At 36.7% G+C, this 23,590-nt stretch overlaps 2 protein-coding genes across 3 annotated transcripts in view; one reads left to right on the forward strand and one right to left on the reverse strand.

The window, feature by feature from the left end:
• The window catches only part of LOC126688406 (DNA repair protein RAD50), a 49,389-nt gene extending 35,187 nt beyond the window's left edge, over positions 1 to 14,202 (forward strand). Inside the window, exons 20-26 of one of the 2 annotated variants that reach the window (XM_050383081.1) lie at positions 6,970 to 7,095; positions 7,171 to 7,223; positions 12,725 to 12,875; positions 13,101 to 13,163; positions 13,245 to 13,378; positions 13,461 to 13,589; positions 13,721 to 14,202. In XM_050383081.1, the coding sequence (XP_050239038.1) occupies positions 6,970 to 7,095; positions 7,171 to 7,223; positions 12,725 to 12,875; positions 13,101 to 13,163; positions 13,245 to 13,378; positions 13,461 to 13,589; positions 13,721 to 13,760 (696 nt within the window). In that variant the 3' untranslated portion in view covers positions 13,761 to 14,202. Of the gene's footprint in view, positions 1 to 5,505; positions 5,791 to 6,969; positions 7,096 to 7,170; positions 7,224 to 12,724; positions 12,876 to 13,100; positions 13,164 to 13,244; positions 13,379 to 13,460; positions 13,590 to 13,720 lie in introns of those variants that run through there. The other variant, XM_050383082.1, reaches the window with a different exon arrangement.
• A 4,057-nt stretch (positions 14,203 to 18,259) lies between these two features.
• Positions 18,260 to 21,045, reverse strand: LOC126688408 (serine hydroxymethyltransferase 4). Its single transcript, XM_050383085.1, has 4 exons — positions 20,285 to 21,045; positions 19,511 to 19,901; positions 19,316 to 19,417; positions 18,260 to 18,806 (listed from the first exon to the last, which is right to left on the reverse strand). The coding sequence occupies exons 1-4, from the start codon at positions 20,960 to 20,962 to the stop codon at positions 18,562 to 18,564; spliced, it is 1,416 nt and encodes a 471-aa protein (XP_050239042.1). The 5' UTR covers positions 20,963 to 21,045; the 3' UTR covers positions 18,260 to 18,561.
• Between the last annotated feature and the right edge of the window lie 2,545 nt (positions 21,046 to 23,590).

Consider the following 23,590-nt stretch of genomic DNA (forward strand, 5'->3'; position numbering starts at 1 on the left):
GAGATTAAAAAAATAATGTCCCCATGCACCATTTTCAGCTTGTTAGCTAAGACTTTAGAAATGATTTTGCATATACCCCAATCAGACTAACAGGCTGAAAATATTTCACCTTCACTGCATCCAAATTTTTAGGAATGAAGGAAAAAAAAAGTGGCATTCAAACTTTTCTCCAATTGAGCATTATCAAAAAAGTACTGAAAGACTGCCAGAAGATTGGCTTTAAAAATGTCCCAACAAGTTTGAAAGAAGGCCATAGGAATTGTCAAGTCCAGGAGCTTTGTAGCCATTGAAATCCTTAACCACTCCAAAACTCTCTGCTTCATCAAACAGCTGCTCCAACCAACCAGCTTTATCCCTAGAGATCTTGGGAAAATTCAGCACATGGGGGCAATGGGCCTTATCTTCAGTGTATAGATTTTTATAAAACGGAAGAATACTGTCTTCAATAACTTCCTGATCTTTGAGTTAGCCATCTGGTGAGAAATTTGTGTATTGTTGTCCCCTTCCTTCAAAGATATCACCCTTGCCATTTGTCTCCAACTAGTCTCTTCCAATAGAGTGGTCTTTTCAATTTCCATACTAATCCTCTCCTTTTCCAGTTTCTCATCTTCAGATAAAGAAGAATTATCATCTATAGAATCCAGAGCATTCAAATCATTCCACCATTTCATTTTTTATTTATTTATAGTTACATTCTGAAACTCTGTTTCATTCCACCTTTTTAAATTTACCTTTAAAGCATTCAACTTCATAGCCAACCTTAGGAGTACCATAAAAAAGATAAGAATCCCATCAAGACTTTACCTTCCCCACAAAACCATCCACTTGAAGCCGCATTTTTTTGAAATGAAAAGGGCTTCGTCCCTTTTGAACTTCGTCACTCCCCAACAAAATTGGAAAGTGGTATGATAAGAACAACCATATTTTTAAATAAATATTGGGATAAAAATCTTCCCACTTCAGCGAAAAGAGAAAATGTTCTATCCTAGATCCGGACATAGAATTGGACCATGTATATTTGCCATCCTCCAAAGGAATATCCATTAACCCATGAATAGAAATGAAATCTGAGAAATCTTGCATACCTTGAGTGAAGTTTTCAGCCCCCAATTGCTCAGAAGGAAAATGAATTGCATTGAAATCACCACCCATACACCATGGCAAATTCCACCAACTATAAAGACCCAGCAACTCCTCCCACATTGAGCTTCTCTCCCTATCCACATTAGGACCATAAACATCAGAAACAGCCCATTCAAAATTATCCCCCCACATTTTTGAATCTATAGGAAACCGAAAATTTCCCCACCGTTTCTTCCAACTTCTCTGCTACCCTCCTATCCCATATAACCAAAATCCCACCCGAAGCACCCATAGAACTCAAGTAAACCCAATCAACATAATGACAACCCCAAAGACTTCTAATAAAACCGTTGATGATCAACTCCATCTTGGTCTCTTGCAGACAAATGATATCAACCCGCCATATTCTAAAAAAATTCCTAATTTGAAGCCTTTTATCCCTTTCATTTAACCCCCTCACATTCCAAGAGACTATCTTTAGATTCATTAAGACGCAAATAAAGCCCTTTCCCAATTGGAGCTGTGAGACTTAACAGAGGAGGAATCATAATTAACAAAACTAAATAAACTCCTCAACTCCTGTAAACCCTTCCCTCCTCCCTTTGATTTATTTTGAGCATTCTCAGCAGCCCTTTGCCTCAATTTTTCTTCAACAACCAAGAGGATATTAGTTGCTAGTTCTTCCAAACCTTCAACTGGAGTCTCTAAAAAAGTATCAAACTCCTGGAACTTACTTCTAACCCAAGGTGACAGGTGAGATTTTTTTTCAGACTCACCATCTTCCAAAGAAACAGAAGAAGTCTCTACATCCTCGGCCTCAAAAGGATTTGATATAGCCAAGGGAGTCACTTTCAGGGGTTCTGAATAATCCTCACATGGTTGAGCTCAACCATCTCATCACCTTCCTTAGACCAATTCACGGAATCTACATCCTCTAAGAGAATTTCCTTGAATCTTCAATAACCTTAAAACTCTTCATCAGAAACTAAAACCCTAGAGAAATCTGCCCGCTGTGTCCCAATCTCAATTGGCACCACCACTCTTCTCCCATCACAGAGTTCCAAAATCCACTTGTTTGAAGCTCCCCATGATCTACTCGCGTTGACGGCATGATCAAATAAAAGCTTCTGGATTTGTTGTTGAAATTCTGTCAAATCACCTGCGGTGTTAGTATTGGGCTCCAAGACCACCAGTGCAAGGCAGTGCCGATACCAACGGAATGGTACTTTAGTCCTGCAAGATAAGCTTGGCATCCTGTGGGTTCTCAACCTCCACAGAGATGGGCTCCATGATGACCGAGAGAGCCTTGGAATTCTAAGTAGAAGCTGTGTTTGGTATATCGGGGAGTGACTAAATTAACCTTTGGATATGGCTTGTGAGCTGAGTGCTTGGGCTGATAGTGGCGGGGCCTCCAGACTAAAATAGGTAGAGGTATTTACTTAATTACCTTTTGTGGGTTGGCATGGATTAGTTTTGAGATATGGGCTTCATTATTGAGGCCCATTTCATCCGCTGTTTTTTATTTTTATTTTTTTAAATGCCTTAAAAATGCCTCCCTTTGCCAATCAAATACAACAAAAGTTTGAGACATAATGGAAAATGGGATAAGATGCAAGAAGCTGGTGAAATTAGGTGGGCTGCAGCCTGACTATAAATCTCAAGTCTTGGTGAATGTCTTTTAATATGCATTTTTGGGCAGTAACAGGGGAAGGGCAGAGGGAGAAAGTGAGACTGGGAGGTCGGAATTAGGGGGTAGCTTCTGTGGAGTATTGTGTCAAGTCCCTTCTTCCTCTGGGCACAGCTTTCACTACTGGAACTGCTATTTCTGATGTGTCCTACGGCTGAGAATCTTTGGTGCTATAGGGCTTTATCTAGATGAAAAAGAAATATACTCTTTGGAAGGAAGCTGAACCTAGGCAATGTACATTGCATTTAGCTAAAATAAAAATGTTTGAAACCAGTGTTTGGTAGTTTGTTAGTTCTCTAGTATCTTATTTGGATTTAGATTCAGCCTCTGTTTTATTAATTTGAGGTTATTTTAATCATTTCTGTAGTTACTGGACATAGGCATGGCATTTCAAATTCCTTGTCTTTTTTTATTTTATTGGTGAGTTACACATGCACTTGTGTTGGAGAAAACTCGTTCAGCCACGAGGATGAGAATGATGATATAGGAGATGAAAACTCCTTTCATGGTGTTGGACCTACAAAACGTGAAGTGCAAGGTAGATTAGAGGATCTGTTGGTGTGTGCAATTAGGTTGAAGGATGAAAATTTGAAAGAGTTTGTTCTATAGTTTAGGATTTTCCACCAACCTTTGATGTCTACTTTGATGATGATAGTTTATAGGTGAATACTTCAGTTCATATAAAAGAAACTATTCAAGAGAGTGATGCACACTAAGCGTTTGATGCAACTTTTGAAAGTGTTATTTTGGACATAGAAGGTTTGCATACACATGTTGATTTGAATAACATGATAGTACCACGCAGGACAACGAAAACAAAATTGAAACAACAATACAATAAAGGCATATGACCTAGGAGTTAGCACCTAGGCCTTGCTTGGAGTCAGCACCAAGCAGGGAAACCACTAGGAGTCAGCACCTAGGGTGGACCTGGAATCAGCACTATACCAGAGAAAGAGACCAAACGGTCATTTTTTCATTCATCAAAATATCAACTAATTCCTCACGGAGTACAATAGGTTGCTAAACCCTAGTTCTAATTGGCTAGGAAATCCTAATTGGCTTATTACAAAAATAACCTTGATTCCAAATTAAAATACTAATAGCTTAATAAACTACTAGGACCTAAAACATAAAAATACAATTGACTTGCAAACATAAATAATACTAAATAATAATCTTCTTGCGTCTCTCGCATCATTCTCCTTTGGTTGAAAAAAACTCGACCTCGAGTTCTAAAGCATTGAAGGATTAGGATGCTAAACTTGACCTCGAGTTCTAAAGTATTGAAAGATTAGGATGCTGACAAGTAACACTTGCTTCAAGTCTGGAATCACCTTAGGGAGCACAGAGAAAAGAAAAACCTTGAATTCCACCATGTCAAACTCTTCTGGAATAACAAAATCAATGTGTGGAGTCAACACAATCTTATCTTGAACCATTGGAAGCACTATGTTATCCACTTTCTCCACTTTAGCAAACTATTCGTCTTCATGCACCATGAAGGCTGATCAAAAGCAGATTCATTAGCTTCCAATATTACATCATGTGCACCCTCTAACATAATATTCTCTTTAGAAACCATCTCTACACCTTGCTGCTCTTCAATAGATTCGTTTCCTTGCATGCATGTTAAAGCAACACTTGTCGAGGCATGTATGTCTTTGTCAACATTAGGCTTTGGTGTTACCATGTGCACTCTCTAACATAATACTCTCTTTAGAAACCATCTCTACACCTTGCTGCTCTTCAATAGATTCGTTTCCTTGCATGCATGTTAAAGCAACACTTGTCGAGGCATGTATGTCTTTGTCAACATTAGGCTTTGTTGTTACTTGAGGTTTCTCCACTACCAAGATATCATCATCAATGTTGTCTTCTATGGGGGCAGCAATAATTTCATCGTGACCAATTATCCTTGGTTTCCCAATTGAATCAGTTTGAGTTTTCATTTGCTTCATTTGAGCAATCATGTCTTGAACACCTTTCGTGAGCTTTTCAGATAATTTCTTTAATTCCTTGGTATTTTGTTCAAAAGTGCACCGAGGACATGAAATGGGATGGTGATTCATTGTATTTGCTTCAACTTGAAAAGTACTGCATTGAGATTGTGGTAGATACTTAGCTCAGAAGTACGATGACAAATACTCATCACAAAACTTTTCTTTCATATCTTCCCACACGCTAATGGCAGGTTCATACTTTCGATGGCGGAAATATTCAAGATCTTCCCAAAACATTTGTGCTCCACCTTTTAACTTCAACTTTGCATACCTGACTTTTTTGTTATCCACAAAATTTGCTTGCTCAAAGAATTGCTCCATCCCATTCATCCAGTTAACAAAATCCTGTGGATTAGTTTTACAACCATCAAAATAAGGTGCTTCTAATATTACCATAGCTCACTGGGCAAAAAGATTTTGCCAACTTGACTTGCTAAGTATGGCCCACTAAAGAAGGCACTGCCGTGGCCTTACCAAGTAAAACCTGACGGTTGGAACACTAGTGATGAGTGGGCTTGGTGGGGCCGATGGTTTGTCAATTAAAGGCAAAAGGCTATATTGATTGATTTCTTTATTTTAAACCGGAGCCAAGGGTTTGGGTATAAAGCTAGACTTGGGGTCTTGTTAATGAAATGGGTTTGGTCAAGGGCTTGTGTGACTGTGTACAATGAGTTTGTTGTTTTGACTGCGTCAAGTAGTTTAATGGGTTTCAATTTGATTTCTTTATTTCAGACGGACCGGGCCAAGTTGTTCTTAGTGGGAAAACAATGTGGGGTTGCAAATTAAAAAATGATCGGGAAGAGTTTGAATAGAAAATAAGGTGCTGGGGTTTTAAATTAAATAAAAGGCTAGTTATTGTTACTTGTGAGATGGAAGGGATTGCGGAGGCATGGTGCTGGGCAATTGAGGGTCATGGTGGTGCAATACCAAGAAGAGGATGGTGGTGGGGCTCACTATGGTGCGATTTGACAGACGTGGGATGAGCGTTGGCTTTCTAATGGGTGGTGGCGTGTGAAGAAACTTCTTGAAAGAACTTGACCAGATCTGGCTGTGGGGTTTGTTGGTTGTTGGGTCTAAGAGCTTGGGTTGATGGGTAACCTTCTGGTGGTAGAAAAAAATAAGGTGAATGGATTTTTTTTTTTTTTTTTTTGGTAATATTTTTCTGGTTCTAGATTGACTGCGACGATGCTTCAAACAAATCGATGTTTGCTCTGATACCAAAACTGATGTAGGACAACCAAAACAAAACTAAAACAACAATAAAATAAAGGGATATGACCTAGGAGTCAGCACCTAGGCCTTGCTTGGAGTCAGCACCAAGCGGGAAAACCATTAGGAGTCAGCACCTAGGGTGGGTCTGGAGTCAGCACCAGACCAAAGAAAGAGACCAAGTGGTCATTTTTTCATTTATCAAAATATCAACTAACTCCTCATGGAGTACAATAGGTTGCTTATAAAAAATTGCTAAACCCTAGTTCTAATTGGCTAGGAAACCCTAATTTCCTTATTACAAAAATAACCTTACTTCTAAATTAAAATATTAATAGCCTAATAAACTACTAGGACCTAAAACATAAAATACAATTGACTTGCAAACATAAATAGTGCTAAATAATAATCTTCTTGCATCTCCCGCATCACATGGCATTTCAAAGGCCTTGTCTTTTTTATTTTATTGGTGAGTTACCCATGCACTTGTGTTGGAGAAAACTTGTTCAGCCACGGGGATGAGAATGATGATATAGAAGATGAAAACTCCTTTCATGGTGCTGGACCTGCAGAATGTGAAGTGCAAGGTAGGTTAGAGGATCGGTTAGTGTGTGCAATTAGGTTGAAGGATGAAAATTTGAAAGAGTTTGTTCTAGGGCTAAAAGTGTACTCTAGTCTTTTTTTTTTTTTTTTTTACTAAAATACACTTTTGGTCCCTAAATGTGAAAGACATTAAGTTCTAATTGCTTGGGGAGAGAAAGAAAGAAGTGGAGAAAAAGGTGACTAATTGCCATTACTAAGAAAGTTATGGTTGCAAGTGCTCACATTCTAAAACACATTGAAGGCCAATAGCTGAAGAGTGATTTGAATGTGGTTTCTATCTTATACACCTTTTTTATGCTTTTAAGTTCACTTATTAAAATTTTGTTTTGAAGCAGTCCTTTACTTATATGAAAAGAATTAACACCTTGGTAATTTTCATGGCAGTTAAACAGGTGTCATGGAACGACGTCCGTTTACCAAAGTAATATTTCAAAAAACAAAATTGATCTTAAACAGGCACAATACAAGGACATTGACAAGCGGTACTTTGATCAGCTAATCCAGCTTAAGGTGGTATATGTTTTTTAGGTTTTCTCCTTTGCTACTCATTCCATTGTATTATTAACCTGAACTTTATTTTGACAGACAACAGAGATGGCAAACAAGGACCTGGACAGATACTACAATGCGCTTGACAAGTAAGATTCTTGGATAAATACTACTATTCATATGTTTCTTTATATCACCCGCTATAATTTAATCAAGGTTTAAAGTCTTCCTAAATTTATTCAGTTATGTTTGATTATGGGCAACCCCTTAAACCAATGCATTATGCTATTATTTTAAAAGAATTTATCTTTGTGTTATACTCGTGGTAAAACGCTTACCCATTTGGGATAAGCTACATATATTGTTTTTACATTCTGCTTTATGCAGTGCATATCTCTTTTAAATCAAGTACGTGAATTGACCCAATTTTTTTTTTTCCTTTTCTTTTTGAGGGTGGGGGGAGGCAGTGGATAAGTAATAAGCAATTTACTTATAAAAAAAAGTAGTAAGCAATTTAGTTGAAAAGAGGGGAACCTCATACATGGTTTATACATAAAGTTCAAAAAAATTTCAAATATCGGCATTTTTGTCCCACTTCCTAGGCCCATATCTGTTCAGGTTTGAGGGGAAAGCTTACATTTGATTCATGTTTTAGAGTGTGGTATGCTTAATATGCAATGTCGCTTCTGCAAATGATGGTTCACCTAGGTATTGTAGTCTTATTGTTTATGAGATACTTACCTTTAGTCTTTGTGACTTCCTTTCTAGTAAATTCTTCTATTATGTACGTGCAAGGCCCAAATTTGTCATAACTTGTTTGGCAGGCCAAGACATGATGGGCTGTAGTTTGTGGCATGCTAAATAAACACTGTTGTCATACTTTAAAGCTTCAACCTTTAGGACAACTGGTAATCCAACAGAATCATAAGACATTATATTTCTCTCTGTAATGATCCATGCTCCTTTTGCCCTCCAATGCCTTCACTTAATTATACCTGCTTTAGCCAATGAGCTCAAGCTCAAATGCCACACCCTCATCGAAGAACAATTTGAAGGGTGAAGTTGTCTGGTTAAGACCCAGAATGTGTGTATTACTTATTAGTCAGCAACAACAAAGCCTTGGTCTCAAATTTTTTGGGGTTGGCTATGCATCTTCATAAGATTAATTAGGGTTGACCACATGTATTTTTTTTGCCATTCTATTCCATTTGAAATTATACTCTTATGTAACTTCCATAATTGAAATGTTCTTTTCAACAATTTCTACTAATGATGTCGCGGAAGCTTAAAGAAAGCACATACGATGCTTTCTTTGATGGAATAGAAACTAAACTGTTAGTTTCTGGTAGTAAATCTCGAATTTACGAGGAGTCCCTTGAATCCATCAGGTGATAGATCTATAATTTACCAGAGAAAAGAATAGACAAAGTTTGAATTTTATTAAGGATTTTTCTAATGTGTGCCCTAAGGGCACACAATAATTTTCATTTTTGGAAAAAATTTTCTCGAGAATTGAAAAAGTATTGACAGCTTTTTCAATTCCTGAGAAATTGTTTCCAAAAATGGATAGCTTAATGTGTGCCCTAAGGGCACACATTAACCAGACCCTTTTATTAATAATAATCACTTAAAAACATTTAAGACTTAGCGGTTTATTTAAAGGTCTAGTAAAACTTGACAGACAAAAAAATATATTCTAAAATAAATTCTAATTAATACCTAACTATAATGGGAATCAAATTTGACCTAAAAGGCATTAAAAGCTTGTCCTTGAGTTAATAGTTGAGATTTGAAATCTTTCTCTCGAAATAAACATATACTTTGAATGCTTTAGTAACTTGATTCAATTTTGAAACTTGTATCCTTTGTATAGTGTAGCATAAAATTTCTTCTCATTTGCCTTCAATTTATTTGCAACATCAATCAACAAAGTGTTGATGATAAAATCAAAATTCTTTACTCCAAGAAAATCAATAGATTGGGTAGTCATCTTCAGCAAACCAACTGGAACATGGTGATTGTGGGTGATGGACTCATCCTCATCTCAATTGGACCTTCCCCAATATTCTCAATAACTACTATCTCTTGATTTCTATCATTATCCATAATCAACTAAATCTTCTTTTCTTTGACCTCTTCATCAAAATTTTGGAAAGTGCTATCTTTAAGCTTCAGTTCAACAACTTCAAAATTTTCTTTAGAAATTGGTTGCATCTTGTCAACCCTCAAACACTTTTCTTATCTTGAAACATGGACTTGGTTGTAATAATTTTTGTTTTGTGGTTGCCCTTTCCTGTTTTGAACATATTGTTTTTCATACGAATATATAGATCTATAGTCAACACTTGTATAATCTAGTATATCATAATAGTCATGAGGAAACCATAAATAAATCAATACATTTTACATTCTTTGCCAAGAGTGAATTGGATGCTTACCTTGACACTTTCTATCGATTTGAATGTCTTCCCACCATTCCTCTGCTTCACCGTCTAATTTATTAAACACAAGCCATACTTTTTCTTCATAACATATCTTCCAAAAATTAAAATACTCTTCCAAATCAAGAAGCCAATCAATAAAATCCAACTTAACCATCTCCATCAAAGAATAGAATTTTCTTGTAGTTAGGAGTGCGTCTTTGAATATATTGATCATTATTGTTGTGAGATGATTTCCTAGCAAGAAGAGTAGAAATCCCTGGCCAGATTACGCCCATAATTTGTTGTCTCTCTTCAGGAAATTGGTGGAACTCAGCCCTAGTGAAGATTGTTTCTTCAACTTCGTCGTTGTCATTGTGGTGGTTACCATCACACCATTAGCCATCAAACTAGGGTAAGTCAAGGTTCTGATAACAACTAATGTCGTGGAAGCCTGAAGAAAGCATACATGATGCTCTCTTTGATGGAACAGAAACTAACAGATTAGTTTATGGTAGTAAACCTCAAATCCATGAGGAGTCATTTGAATTTACAAGGTGATAGATCTTGAATCACTAGAGAGAACAATAGATAGTCTGAATTTTATTAATAATAATCTCTTAAAAACGTATACAAACTTAGAGGCCTATTTAAAGGCTCCGTAAAACTTGAAAGATAAGAAAATATATTCTAAAATAAATCCTAATTAATACCTAACCATAATGAGAACGAAATTTGACCTAAAAAACGTTAAAAGCACCTAAAAACAAGGAAGTAAATACCCTAAACCTAAAATAATGAAATTACATAAAAATACCAAAATTAATAAATTACAAAAATTAAATAGCGGATTTCATCCTACATCAACTAATGTTAGTTTTGGTCTTCCTCTACCATTTTCCTTCCCTCAACTTGAATTAACCCACTCTTTCTCATTAGTGTATTAATCGCTCTCCTTTGAACATTATGAAACCATCTCAAGCGGCTCTACCTCAACTTTTTATCAATAGGGCCACTTGTATCTTCAAGCAAAGTTCCTTGTTTCAAATCCAATATTTCTATGTATTTCCACTAGTTCATCTTAACATTCTCATTTCAACTACTATTATTTTATGAATATGTTGGTCTAACATTCAATACCATAGAGCATGGTTTGTCTTATAAACTTATTAGCTATTCTGAGATGACATAATACTGCTGATGTACTTCTCCACTTCATACACCGTGCTCTTATTCTATGATTTATATCCTCATCGATCTCTCCAATTTTATGAGTTATCACTCTTTAATATTTCTTGACCATCGAGTCTTACTGCCCCTTCATTTTTGTTCCTATTTTTACTTGACTTACATTCCATGTATTCTTGTAAATCCTACTTAATCAAAAGCCTTTAGAGTTTAGAGCATCTTGCCAAATTTCTAATTTGAAATTAACACCACCTCTAGTTTCATACTATGGACAAAGGTTGTGGAGCCATTTTTTTCAACCCATTATGTGGCAATTTATAAGACTATTTATGTATATTACAAATCACATGACTCATTTAAAAAGTTATGTAACCAAAACTACACATGAATAGTCTCTTTAATTGCCACATCATAGGTTGGAGCAAGATACCTCCATATCAATTTGGAACCAAACTTTTTCCCAAAAAATAGATCTGCAAAAAAAAGCATACACCAATGGACTTCTTGAATTGATTTAGTGAGCTCATCCATCATTATTGTTGATGCAAACCTATAGTAATAAGGAACTCATTTGTGATGCCTCCACTTGTTCTTACACTAGTTATTGCTCCATTATACATATCCCTAATCAACTTAATATACTTTAGAGGAACTGCTTTCTTTTTTTAAAACTCAACACATAACCTCTCTAGGATCCTATCTTATGCTATTTTTAGGTCAATTAAAACCATATGAAGATCTTTCCAGGTCTCTATTTCTTTTCGTCTATATTGCTATGGTTGCTATGGAATTTATCGTATGGTAACTAAGACAATTGCTTTTCCATCTCTCTTTAAATTTACAAGTGAATTTAACTCCACTATAGAGAGACCTAGAAAGATATGGTTGAATTTTAAGATATAGTAAAGAGGTTCAAGCAGCAATTAGATAAAAGAGAGAATTATATAGGGGTGACAGTTCGTGTTGGCGTGTCGGGTTCGTGTCGTGTCAACTCTTAAGTATTCAACTATATAGGTCAACACTAACCCGACATGTTTGTTAAATGGGTCAAGATTCCTCAACCCTAACACGATCCATTTATTAAACGGGTTAGTCGTGTCGACCTGTTTATCAAATTTTTTCAAAATGAAAAAAAAAAAAAAATTTATGAAAAAACAAAGAAATAAATATTTTTAATATAAAATTCAAAACTAACAAGTAATTGCATTACAAATAATCATTCAAAACTAAAGCATATCTAAATATTACAAATAATCAATCACAATATGTCAAAGAAAATAAACCACAACAACTAATAAGTTTATGTACCTTGGGTTTGATTGGTATATTAGTAAAATATCATTTAATTAAACGGGTCAAATGGGTTCCATATGTTGAACACTAGCACAACTCATTTATTAAACGGGTCAATCATGTCAATCTGAATATGACATTAACCCATTAAGTTTCAACCCATAACCTACTAATTTCGTGTCATGTCATGTTGGTTTCACGGATCGTGTCCAATTTTGCCACCCCTAGAATTATAGCAGCCTACCTGTCCAAAAGGCTAAATCTAAGGCATATGATAAATTCTATAGCAATTTGGGGATGAAGGAGAGAGAAAAGATCTAAGTGTTAGTAAATTTACTATCTTTAAATTCTATAGCAATAGAGAACAGATTGTCTATATTGCAGTTATTGCTATAGAATTTATCACATTCCCATCTCTCTTTAATTGCTGCAATCATCTATATTTTTCCAATAGACATCTCTATATTCTTAATTATCTAATAACTTGGTTTTTTATTTTTTATTTTTCCATGGATGGAATTCTCTCGGGCCATATTCGGCAGAGGCATTGTTTAAATTACTCAGCATTACCTGATGTTGAAAAATAGTGGATTAGACAAGGCACTGTTTTATTCAACCAAAAAAAGAAAAAGAAAAGAAAAGACATTGTTTTATGGTTCTTATTACTGGTACAAAACTGATGATGAAAGTTCTCTTATGAATGTTGACAATGTTTTGATAATCATTTCTCTTCATCCATATCCTTTCAGAGCACTTATGCGCTTCCACACAATGAAAATGGAGGAAATAAATAAAATTATAAGAGAATTGTGGCAGCAAACTTACAGAGGACAAGATATAGATTACATAAGTATCCATTCAGATTCTGAAGGTGCTGGGACTCGTTCTTACAGCTACAAGGTATGGAAATTATTTTCAACTGTTCTTTCTTTCCTTCTCTTATCATTATTATTATTATAGCTTTGCCAACGAGTTTTAGCTCAAATGTGCCTCCTTTCTATGTAAGAGCAAGGTGGAGTGAAATTTTCTGGGTTCAAGATCACCCATTGTGTAATTTGTAACATTTTATTATTCATCAATAACTTTTCTTTTGTTTTTGTTGCATTTTTTTTTTTTTTAATACAGGTTCTCATGCAGACTGGTGATGCAGAGTTAGAAATGAGGGGAAGGTGTAGTGCTGGGCAGAAGGTGAGTGATCGTTAAATGCGTACTTTGTATTCTACTGCCTCTTTCTTTTACAAGGAATTGGAAAATAATTGTTTAGTTCAGGTTCTTGCATCCCTGATCATACGGTTGGCATTAGCTGAAACTTTCTGCCTCAACTGTGGTATACTAGCACTAGATGAACCGACCACAAACTTAGATGGCCCAAATGCTGAGAGTCTAGCTGCAGCTCTTCTGAGGTATGAATTTACTTATCTTCACTTGAGAGTCCATTACAGAATGAAGGCCTGCATTTACCCATCTTCTGTCCTCTTTCTTCAGAATTATGGAGGACAGAAAGGGCCAGGAAAATTTTCAGCTGATAGTGATTACTCATGATGAGCGTTTTGCTCAACTAATCGGTCAACGACAGCATGCAGAAAAATATTATCGGGTCGCAAAGGATGACCAGTAAGATCATAATTTTTTCTTGCTTGATCTGATTTTTCTTCTGCTTTTTATTTTTATATTTTCGACTTAAATTCAATTTATACACTCAGACTCAGTCCAATCACCCTAGCTTGTCCCGCTCTTTTTTTCAGTCAGCACAGTATAATTGAAGCCCAGGAGATATTTGATTGAGGATTCTCCAAATGTGTCTTATGCATACTATCATTTATTGGGATGTAGCTGCTGCATATTTAAAGTTCTCTACAGAATGGGCACAATCCCAGAATATGTAAGCTTGTATAGTAAAAAATTAATTATCATGCACTAATGATGTGATGTGGGCTTTACAAAAGGCAACGTTAAACAAGGAATTTTGGCTGCATGCATTTTTATTCGTTTGGATTAGTTGGAAATCATGATGATGTTGAGGGCAAGAGAATTCAATTACAGCTAGTTGAAGCTTGAGGATTTACTCTCTCCTTTCTTGTGGTATTAATTAACCAAACCACAAGCTGAAGGCAAGAGGACCAAGATGCTTAAAGTATTGCATCCATTTAGTTTCAATGTAAGATGAATGTCTATACTTTACAGGACTTGAGAAACATCATATTGCGGCTGAACGTTGCTTTGCAAATGACCAGTATTTATCATTTAAATTATATACTAAACCACCTCCCACCTGATCCATGAATGGAGGACCAAGGTTCATCTAAAAAACAAGTTTGCAAAGTGAACCTTCCATTTTTTTTTTTTTTTTTTTTTAATGAGCTATACCCACTGAACACCCTCGAACAGATTACTATAATTTGCCCCATCTATGGGTCAATCTACTTTTTTCACAAATTTAAAGAACGGAGACCCTTTTTTTTTTTTTTTTTTTGGTCTACATATTTGTCATTTCTTACCTTAATATCAAAAAAGAAAAAGAAAAAGAAAAAAGAGCCACCTGATCTTTGGCTTTGGTTAAATCGTAATGATATTTCAGTTTTACACAAGTGCCCAACTTCCTGAATACTCATCTAACCCCTAAAAATCGGTCCCTAAATACATTCTTCTTTTACAAAGATACCTTTATTCACACGAATGGTGGATTCTATAATAAGTTTAATTGTGGGCCAAAATAGCCAAATACCACTGTGACCGAAATATGTAGTGATTTATCATTGGTTGCAAAATAATTAGCAATCTACCACTATTTTGAAACTTGAATTCCTAAAGCTCGAGTTCTCGAGTTTTAAGAAAAACAATTTAAAAAAAAAAAAAAAAAAAAAAAAAAAAAGGGTGACTTTCTTTAAAAATTTGGGGGTGTTTGGTTGAGGTATTTAAATAACAATTTTCATTGTTTAAACAACACAAATTTGGGGGTGTTTGGTTGGCAAAGCAAGCTTGGAGAATTCTTACTAATCCGAGCTCCCTTATTGCCCGTGTTCTCAAGGCAAGATATTTTCCCACCGGTGACATCCTTAGTGCAACACTTGGTTCCTCACCATCCTACTCTTGGAGGAGCATTTTCAATAGCCTTAGGGTTATTAGAAAAGGTACCCGGTGGCGTGTGGGCAATGGAAAACAAATTCACATATGGGATGACAAATGGCTTCCTACCCCTTCCACACACAAAGTCATCTCCCCTCTCGTTAGCCTCCCAACTTATCCGATGGTGTCCTCTCTCATTGATCCGGCCACAAAATGGTGGAGAGTTGAAATGATTAGAGCCGCCTTCCTCCCCTTTAAAGCTGATGCAATTCTAAAAATTCCCCTTAGCCACAGTCTACCTGATGACAAACTAATTTGGATGGGGAACAACCGGGGTGAATTCACTGTAAAAAGTGCGTACCATGCCGCCCATGGCTTGGTTGAAGCAAAGGAAGAAGTGGAAAGTTCAGCAGGAGACCCATTCAAGCCTCTTTGGAAGAACCTATGGCGCCTCAAACTTCCTGCAAAGGTTAAAATCTTTACTTGGAGGGCCTGTGTCAACGGGCTGCCAACAAGGGAAAAGGTTTGCACTCGAGGCATCACTACTAGCAACGATTGTCCAATCTGTGGTAAGGAATTAGAAACCATCCATCATGCTTTGCTCCATTGTGAATTTGCTAATCTGGTTTGGAATTGTTGGTTTGAGTTACTGCAGATAATCCAAAGGAATAAATGGACATTCCATGATCCGGCCATATACATCTTAGCCCACAAACCATCCCCTGACTTGGAGCTGTTCCTCACTGTTGCATGGGCAATTTGGTTCAACAGAAACAAGGTCACCCATGATGATAAGTGCTCTTCCCCCTCCCAGATTTGGCAGATGGCTAAAAACTCAACTGAGGAACTCAAAGACGCTGTAACTATAGATTTATTCACTCCTAGACCCTCTCACTTGTCCTGCTGGTCTCCTCCTCCACCCAGTTTCTTTAAAGTCAATGTTGATAGGTCTTCATTTGATCTTGAAGAGTCGTCCAGCATAGGAGTCATCATTAGGGACTACAAAGGCCAAATCGTTGCTGCCTACTGTAAGCCTCTTCAGTCCCATTACTCGGCTGATCTGGTGGAGGTGTTTGCAGTGGAGCAAGGTATTTTGCTTGCTCAAGAGTTACAACTCTCTCGGGTTATGTTTAAAGGCGATACTCTCACAGTGATCAACGCCATCAACGACTCTGCCTTTGGAACCCTGTACGGGCATATTATTCAGGACATTTCTCATGCTCAATCATCTTTTGTTTACTGCTCCTTCAAGCACCTCAATCGGGCTTTTAACTGTGCAGCCCACGACCTGGCCCAATTTGCCCGTAGTAATAGGTCTGTCCATTAGTGGAAAGGGGTTACCCCTTCTTTTCTTGATCCATTTGTACAAGCTGATATGCTGCACTAATCTGCCTGATAGGTTTTCTATTGTATCTCCTTTTATTTGCAATGCAATCTTATATTTCCCCTTCAAAAAAAAAAAAAAAAAAAAAATATATATATATATATATATATATATATATATATATATTTCACAATACTATTTTATCCACACATATTTTTAAAAAACTTAAACAATGTTTATTAGAATAACATTACCAAACGGGTTCTTGAACAAATGAGGACAGATTTTTTGCAACATATCTTCAGGGAGAATGTGTGGCGTGGAGTGGTATCCAACATATCTTTAGAGAGAGAGAGAGAGAGAGAGAGAGAGAGAGAGAGGATGGTAGTATTGCTGTATTGCAGAGAGAAATATGACTTATGGAAGAGTAATGAAAGCAAGTAAGGGATAGGTGGGATAGTAACATTAATGATACAAACAAATTGACAAAATGGTGGGTGGTAATGTGGTATTATATATATATATATATATCAATTAAAAAGAATATACTAGGAAATTGCCTGTGGGACAAGTGAGCGTGTGACGTAGGTGGAATTGAATAAGTACTGAAGTGTAACTTTCTTTTTTAGAAAAAAAAGTAATAGTTACAGTTTAAGCTTGTCTAGTAATAGACAGTGGTAGTGATTGAGAGTCAATTGGAACTTGCTACGGCTACAGCAGCTACGGCTACACTGCAACACTACACAACAAGGAACTCCATTATGGTGAAATCGACTTTCAAACATGGAGCTCATACTTACAAAACTCGAGTTTCACGTGGCATTACTAATTCTAAATTTCAGGTCAACGGGTGCCATCATAATAGTTTTTTATAAAATTTAATATTTTGAATCTCGAGTTTCACATACTCGAATTTTAAAAAAGTAATAAATTGCTAAATATTTTGCAAACAATAATAGAATACTAATTATTTTGACCAATGATGATATTTGACTATTTTTGCCACATTATTATCTAAGAAGGGTGTACTATACCATTGTACATAAAGAGTACTGAAAATTACTCTAGAAAAATATGCTAAAAAAGATGTTCCGCTCCTCACTCTAGAGCTTAATTTTGGACATCGGTGGCAAATATGATAACCAATTAGGCCAGGGACGTAGAAAGGAAGCAAAACGGGGATAAAACTTGTGGTAGTCATAAAAAAAAAAAAAAAAAAAAAAAAAAAAAAAAAAAAAAAAAAAAAAGAACTTGTGTTAGTCCTCTTGCTAAATTTTTTTAATTGATTCTATCGTACTTCCCATCTCACAGGTCTTCGGTTCTAAGTTCTAACTTATGTTGACGTTATAACCGGCGATTTGTTTAATTTCGTAACTTCGTTTTTATTTACATGTGCTTTGAGTAATTAAGAATGAAATATGGTCATACTTTCTTCATTTCTTGTACATCCATATGCATCCTTTAATATTAGTAATTTAGAAGCTGTCAATTAGCACGGGCTGGATTCTCTCCATTTCAAACTGAAATAGTGTCCTTGATGGTTCAAAGTTAAATAATTTTAGGGTCCAGACCTTGCCAACTCATATATAATTTAATTATGGCTAAAGGAAACCAAGGTTATGAGTTGCCAAAATCCAGACACTAAATTTATTCACTTTTGAATCATGACCTTTTAAACGGACACACATCTTTGAAATCCTATCATATGATGTTAGCAGAAAACACATCAATTGCATAGAAAACTTCAATAAGGCACATTCTAAAAAACTAGTTCGTGACAATTGGATTGGTGAAGTACAAACGTAACTCTTTAATGCAAGGGGAACAATGTAGCCCACGGCCGTTCTCGCAAAAACCATAATCTCATTTTGGCAGGGAAAAAGAGAAGAAAATCTACAGAAACTGCAATTTCATTGTTTATTAGAAGTGCGAACGAGAGCACACGATTTGCTAAAATAAAAAATATGGAAATAAAAAGCACAACTTGTTATTGAGAGGATAGATATCAAACTCTCATAACACAGACCAAAAAAAAAAAAAAAACCTTTGGAAATGAAACAGCTAACCTACGATAAAATGCCAAAACAAAGCTTTTCTTTTCACCACATTTTTTGTGGACATTAGGTAACTCCAAGAGAGTTTATGATGTAAGGACTCAGAATCTTATGGTTTTAGCAGTGAATAAGCTCCATATTTCTAATCCTGGTACTTCATCTCAGACATCAGGAAGCCAGGCATGTCAAAGGAGGATGAAAACTTCTCAACATCGGCCTTGAGGGCTTCAATGTCCTTGTTGTTCACCAGGCCCTTGTTGAAGTCCTTCAATAGCTTTCCATGCTCCTTTTGGATGCTCAAGGTGACACAAACAGCTCGGTGAAGGAACTCACCTATCTGCTCAAAGTCCTTCTCAACCAACCCTCTTGAAGTCATGGCCGGGGTACCTGTCAAAAACACTCACCATTACTTATTTAGTCATGACAGATAAAGAAAATCAGTTCTTTAAATTATCAACAACTGAAAGGTATAGTAATCAAGCTGGATATCTAGAAGTTTAGCAAATTCAAGTACCAGAAAATTACAATACAATAATTGTTTGTTTTCATGAACAATGTATTCCACCTTAAATCTTTCTACCAGGTGGAAAGCAATCACTGATATAAATTGTCACATGCTTCTAAGGAAAAGGTGACTTTGATAGAGAGATTGAAGAATATTATTTTATTTCAACACAATATAAGACACTAAACTAAACTATCATACAAGTCAAGCTCTCTAAAAATCATTCTCACGAGATGCTTATACAACCATTTAAAGATGAGTAACTTAGACATCTCATTCAGAGAATGACAACCTAATATCACGTTTTATGAAGGCCTCTGCTTTCTTTCAGATGTAATTAGAAAAAGATGCTAATTATTTAAATCAGTTTTATTTATATGGTTGTACTTACCAATTCGTACTCCTCCAGGAGCCAAGGCGCTGCTGTCACCAAACACGGCATTCTTGTTCACAGTAATATTGCACAAGTCACAGAGCTTCTCAACCTTATTGCCTGCATCAAGAAATTAGAATTGCATTAGTGGAATCAATGCAATGCCCAAAACAGTTAGTTACTTTAACTAAGTGATTGAGTCATTTGTTATACCAGTCAAGCCAAGAGGGCGAAGATCCCAGAGAACAAGGTGGTTCTCAGTTCCTCCAGTGACAAGCTTGTATCCCTTGCCCACGAGGTAGTTTCCAAGGGCAACTGCATTGGCCTTAACTTGTTTGGCATAGGCCTTGAAGCCAGGTGTCATGGCCTGTTTTAGAGCAACAGCAAGTGCACCAATCTGGTGATTGTGAGGACCACCCTGAAGGGATGGGAAGACAGCAAAGTTGATCTTGTCTTCAAAATCGTAAACTGCATCCTCTGGCTGGCCCTTCTTGGCTGGCTTTGGCCCCTTCCTGTAGAAGATCATACCAGCCCTGGGACCCCTCAAGCTCTTGTGGGTTGTGGTTGTCACTATGTCACAGTACTCAAAGGGGTTTGCAGCTTCCTACACCCAACAACAAATGTAATTATTTGGATCTTTAAAAATAAACCCAATAACGGATTTGCAATCCAGAGATGCTTTTCTTTGCATGTAAGATCTGAACAACGAAATTTTGAGGCAGTCTTAAAGTACGGAAGATTAAAAATAGATATTCTGAGACTCAATTGTGATTGAAGTTACAACTTTTGTTTTGTTTTTTTTATTTTTTTGTTTTATTTAAACCTAATCCTAAGACTCCATGATACTTTTCTTTAGCAGAGAAGAATTGGTTTTTGGACCCAGATCTCTTATTAGACAAAACAAGGAAAAATTTACTGGATGAGCTACCAAGTTACAATTTGATGTAGATCTATGTAAAAGAAAAAGAAAGATATATATAGATATACCTGAGCAGCAACAAGACCACTAATGTGAGCCATGTCACAAAGCAAAAGGGCTCCACATTTGTCAGCAATAGAACGGAACCTAGCATAATCCCAGTCCCTTGGATATGCACTCCCACCACAAATGATCAACCTTGGCCTGAAATCCAAGGCCTTCTCCTCTAACTTATCATAATCGATATACCCAGTTGTGGAATTCACTTTATAAGGCAAACTCTCGAAGTAAATGGAGGTAGCAGAGATCTTCTTCCCACCAGAGGTGTAATACCCGTGTGTCAAATGACCCCCAGATGGAAGATCCAAACCCATGATACGATCATGTGGTTGAAGCACAGCGGTGTAGGCAGCGAAGTTAGCTGGTGAACCTGAATATGGCTGCACATTGACACCCCATTGGGTTGGGTCGAGACGGTAGGTTTGGAGGGCTCGAGATCGGCAGAGATTCTCGATCTCGTCGATGAATTCGTTACCTCCGTAGTATCGGTTACCGGGCATGCCTTCTGAGTATTTGTTGGTCAGGGCACTGCCTAAGGCTTCAATAACAGCGAAGGAGGTGAAGTTCTCGGAAGCGATGAGCTCGATGCCACGGCATTGACGACGCTTCTCCTTCTCGATTAGATCGTGGATATCTGGGTCCACTGCTTTCAGAGGTGTGTTTCCCCAAGCGTTCACGGGATCCATTTTTATGGACTGACTCTGATCTGAGGAGGACAAACAGAGAGAGAAGAGCAGAAATGAAATTCAATTCAATGAAGTGCTGCGAGTTCTGGGTTGAATCTGTAGGGCCTATTTGAAGGAGTTTATTTGGTTACCAAATTACTACAATACCCTTCCTTAAAAATCTTCTTCTTTTATATTATGTTCCTCCAAAAAAAAATCTTCTTTTTATTTATTTATTTATTTATACTATTTTCTTGGTGGGTAGGTGGTGGCCCTGTAGTGTAATCCACACCTCACAATGTTTCTAGCTTACCTATCTATTTTTCCTTTTCTTTCTTTTTTATTTTTTATTTTTATTTTTTCCAAGGGTTCGTCTGGCTTTGGCCCGCAATTTCACAGGTAAGAAATTGTTTTTTTTTTTTTTTTAATACTATTTTAGCTCCTATATTTTGAGTTCGCGGTTAATTTATATTGGTGAAGACTGTTGATCAGTCCTGCCAATCACAATGAGTCTCTTAATATGGAACTATCATGAGCTTGGGAACCCACGTACGAGAGAGATATTGAAGAATACATCTGGGCAAAAGATTTCTCTGTCATGTTTTTAGCCGAGACATGGGCAGATGATACAAGGCTATATCAAGCTTTACGTAATTTTGATTTCAAAAATAGATGGACTGTTCCTAGTAGTAGTTGTGGAGGTGGATTAGTTCTGTTGTGGAAGGATAACATATGTCTCTCGGTTGAAGATTCATCAAAGTATTGCATTGATGCACTTATACAAAAAAAAAAAAAAAATACTCCTTAAGAGCGGTGTTTTACAGGTTTCTATAGGGAACCTATCACTACAAAAAAGGCAAGGTTAAAATTCGAACCCTAAATGATCAACCATGCATTCCCTGGTTGTGTGTAGGGGATTTTGAACGTGATTACATGACAAGATGAATTGGGAGGCACCATGCGTGGACATAACCAAATGCAGCTATTTCAGGATGTCCTTGATGATTGTGAATTCATGGACTTGGGCTTCATTGGTCCTAAATTCACATGGAGTAAAAATTTTGATAGTGGCCATTCGGTTTGGGAAAGGTTAGACCATGGTTTAGCTACCAATTCTTGGTTTTTGAGGTTCCTTGGCACATGGGTTTATCATCTTCCTTGTCTATCATTAGACCATTGCCCTCTTCTAATTAATCCAACTGGAATTAAAACTCTAACCAATAAGAAAACATTCCGTTTTGAGTGGATGTTGCTATCCAATAGCCGGTGTGGGGAAGTGGTAGAAGTAGCATGGTGCTCTTGTGCCTCTTGGGGTTCGGACAGTGCAATAATTGGAAAGATTGATAAATGTGGCAAGGATTTGACTTGGTGGAATCAAAATGTCTTTGGCAACATTTGTAAATAACTCAACAAAAAGTGGCAGTTGCTAATTGAGGAGGCCGTAACAATGAGTAGTGGTAGTAATCAACGAATCAAAGAGCTGAAAATTGAGATCAACATTTTGCTAGACTGAGAAACTAGAATGTGGAATCAACATTCTTGTCTTCTCTGGCTTAGCAAAGGTGATGGCAATACCAAATTCTTCTATAGTTGAGCTTCTCTCAGGTTCAGGAAGAATGTGATCATGGGCATCAACAATTCTCATGGCCATTGGAGAGTCAACCTGGATGATATAGCTAGAGTACTCTTGGATTTTATTTAGAGCTCTTTAACTCATCCAACCGACCCTATCCCCACCAGTATTGGATCAGATCCCTCATGTTATATCTGATGACATGAATTAGCAGTTGATTTGCAATTTTGAGGAATGGGAAGTGGCAACAACTTCGAAGCAAAGGGCATTGATGAAGGCTTCTAAACCTCATGGAATGCTTCCTTTATCTTACCAGCATTTTTGGCCAATGGTTGAAGGTGATGTAACTCAATTGGTGTTGTCTTAGCTAAATTTAGGTATCTTGCCACTCCCAGTGAATCATACCTTTATAACTTTTATCCCTAAAAAGAAAAATCCTTAGTTTGTGTTTGAATATCACCCCATTAGTTTATGCAATGTTCTCTAAGAAATTTTCTCAAAAGTCCTAGCTAACAAGCTAAAATAATTTCTCCCATCTATTATAACTAAGCTTAAATCTACTTTTGATAAAGATCGTTGTATAACTAATAACATCCTAGTAGCCTTTGAAATCCTGCATTGCATGAAAAATTACAAATCAGGTTCTTCAGGTTTTGTGGCTCTAAAACTTGACATGAGTAAAGTCTATGATTAGGTTGAATGGGGTTTCTTGGAGAATTTAATGAGGAGAATGGCTTTTTGTGAAAGATGGATTGGGCTCATCATGGTTTGTGTGAGAACTATTACTTACTCTATCTTAGTGAATGGGGAGACAAAGGGTTTGATCTGTCCCTCAAGGGGCCTTAGACAAGGGGATCCTCTTTCCCCCTTCCTCTTCCTCCTATGTACTGAGGGCTTACATGGGTTCATTTAAAAAGTATCAAGCAATGGAGATATCACAATGTTCGGTCTTTGCAAGAGAGGCCTTAAATTGACCCATTTGTTTTTTTGCAGATGATAGCCTCCTTTTTTACAAAGCCACCTCGGCAGAATGTAGCAAGGTGATGAATCTTCTATCTGTGTATGAGGAAGTGTCT

This window comes from Quercus robur, chromosome 6 (assembly GCF_932294415.1).
Source record: "Quercus robur chromosome 6, dhQueRobu3.1, whole genome shotgun sequence".
Classification (NCBI taxonomy): domain Eukaryota; kingdom Viridiplantae; phylum Streptophyta; class Magnoliopsida; order Fagales; family Fagaceae; genus Quercus; species Quercus robur.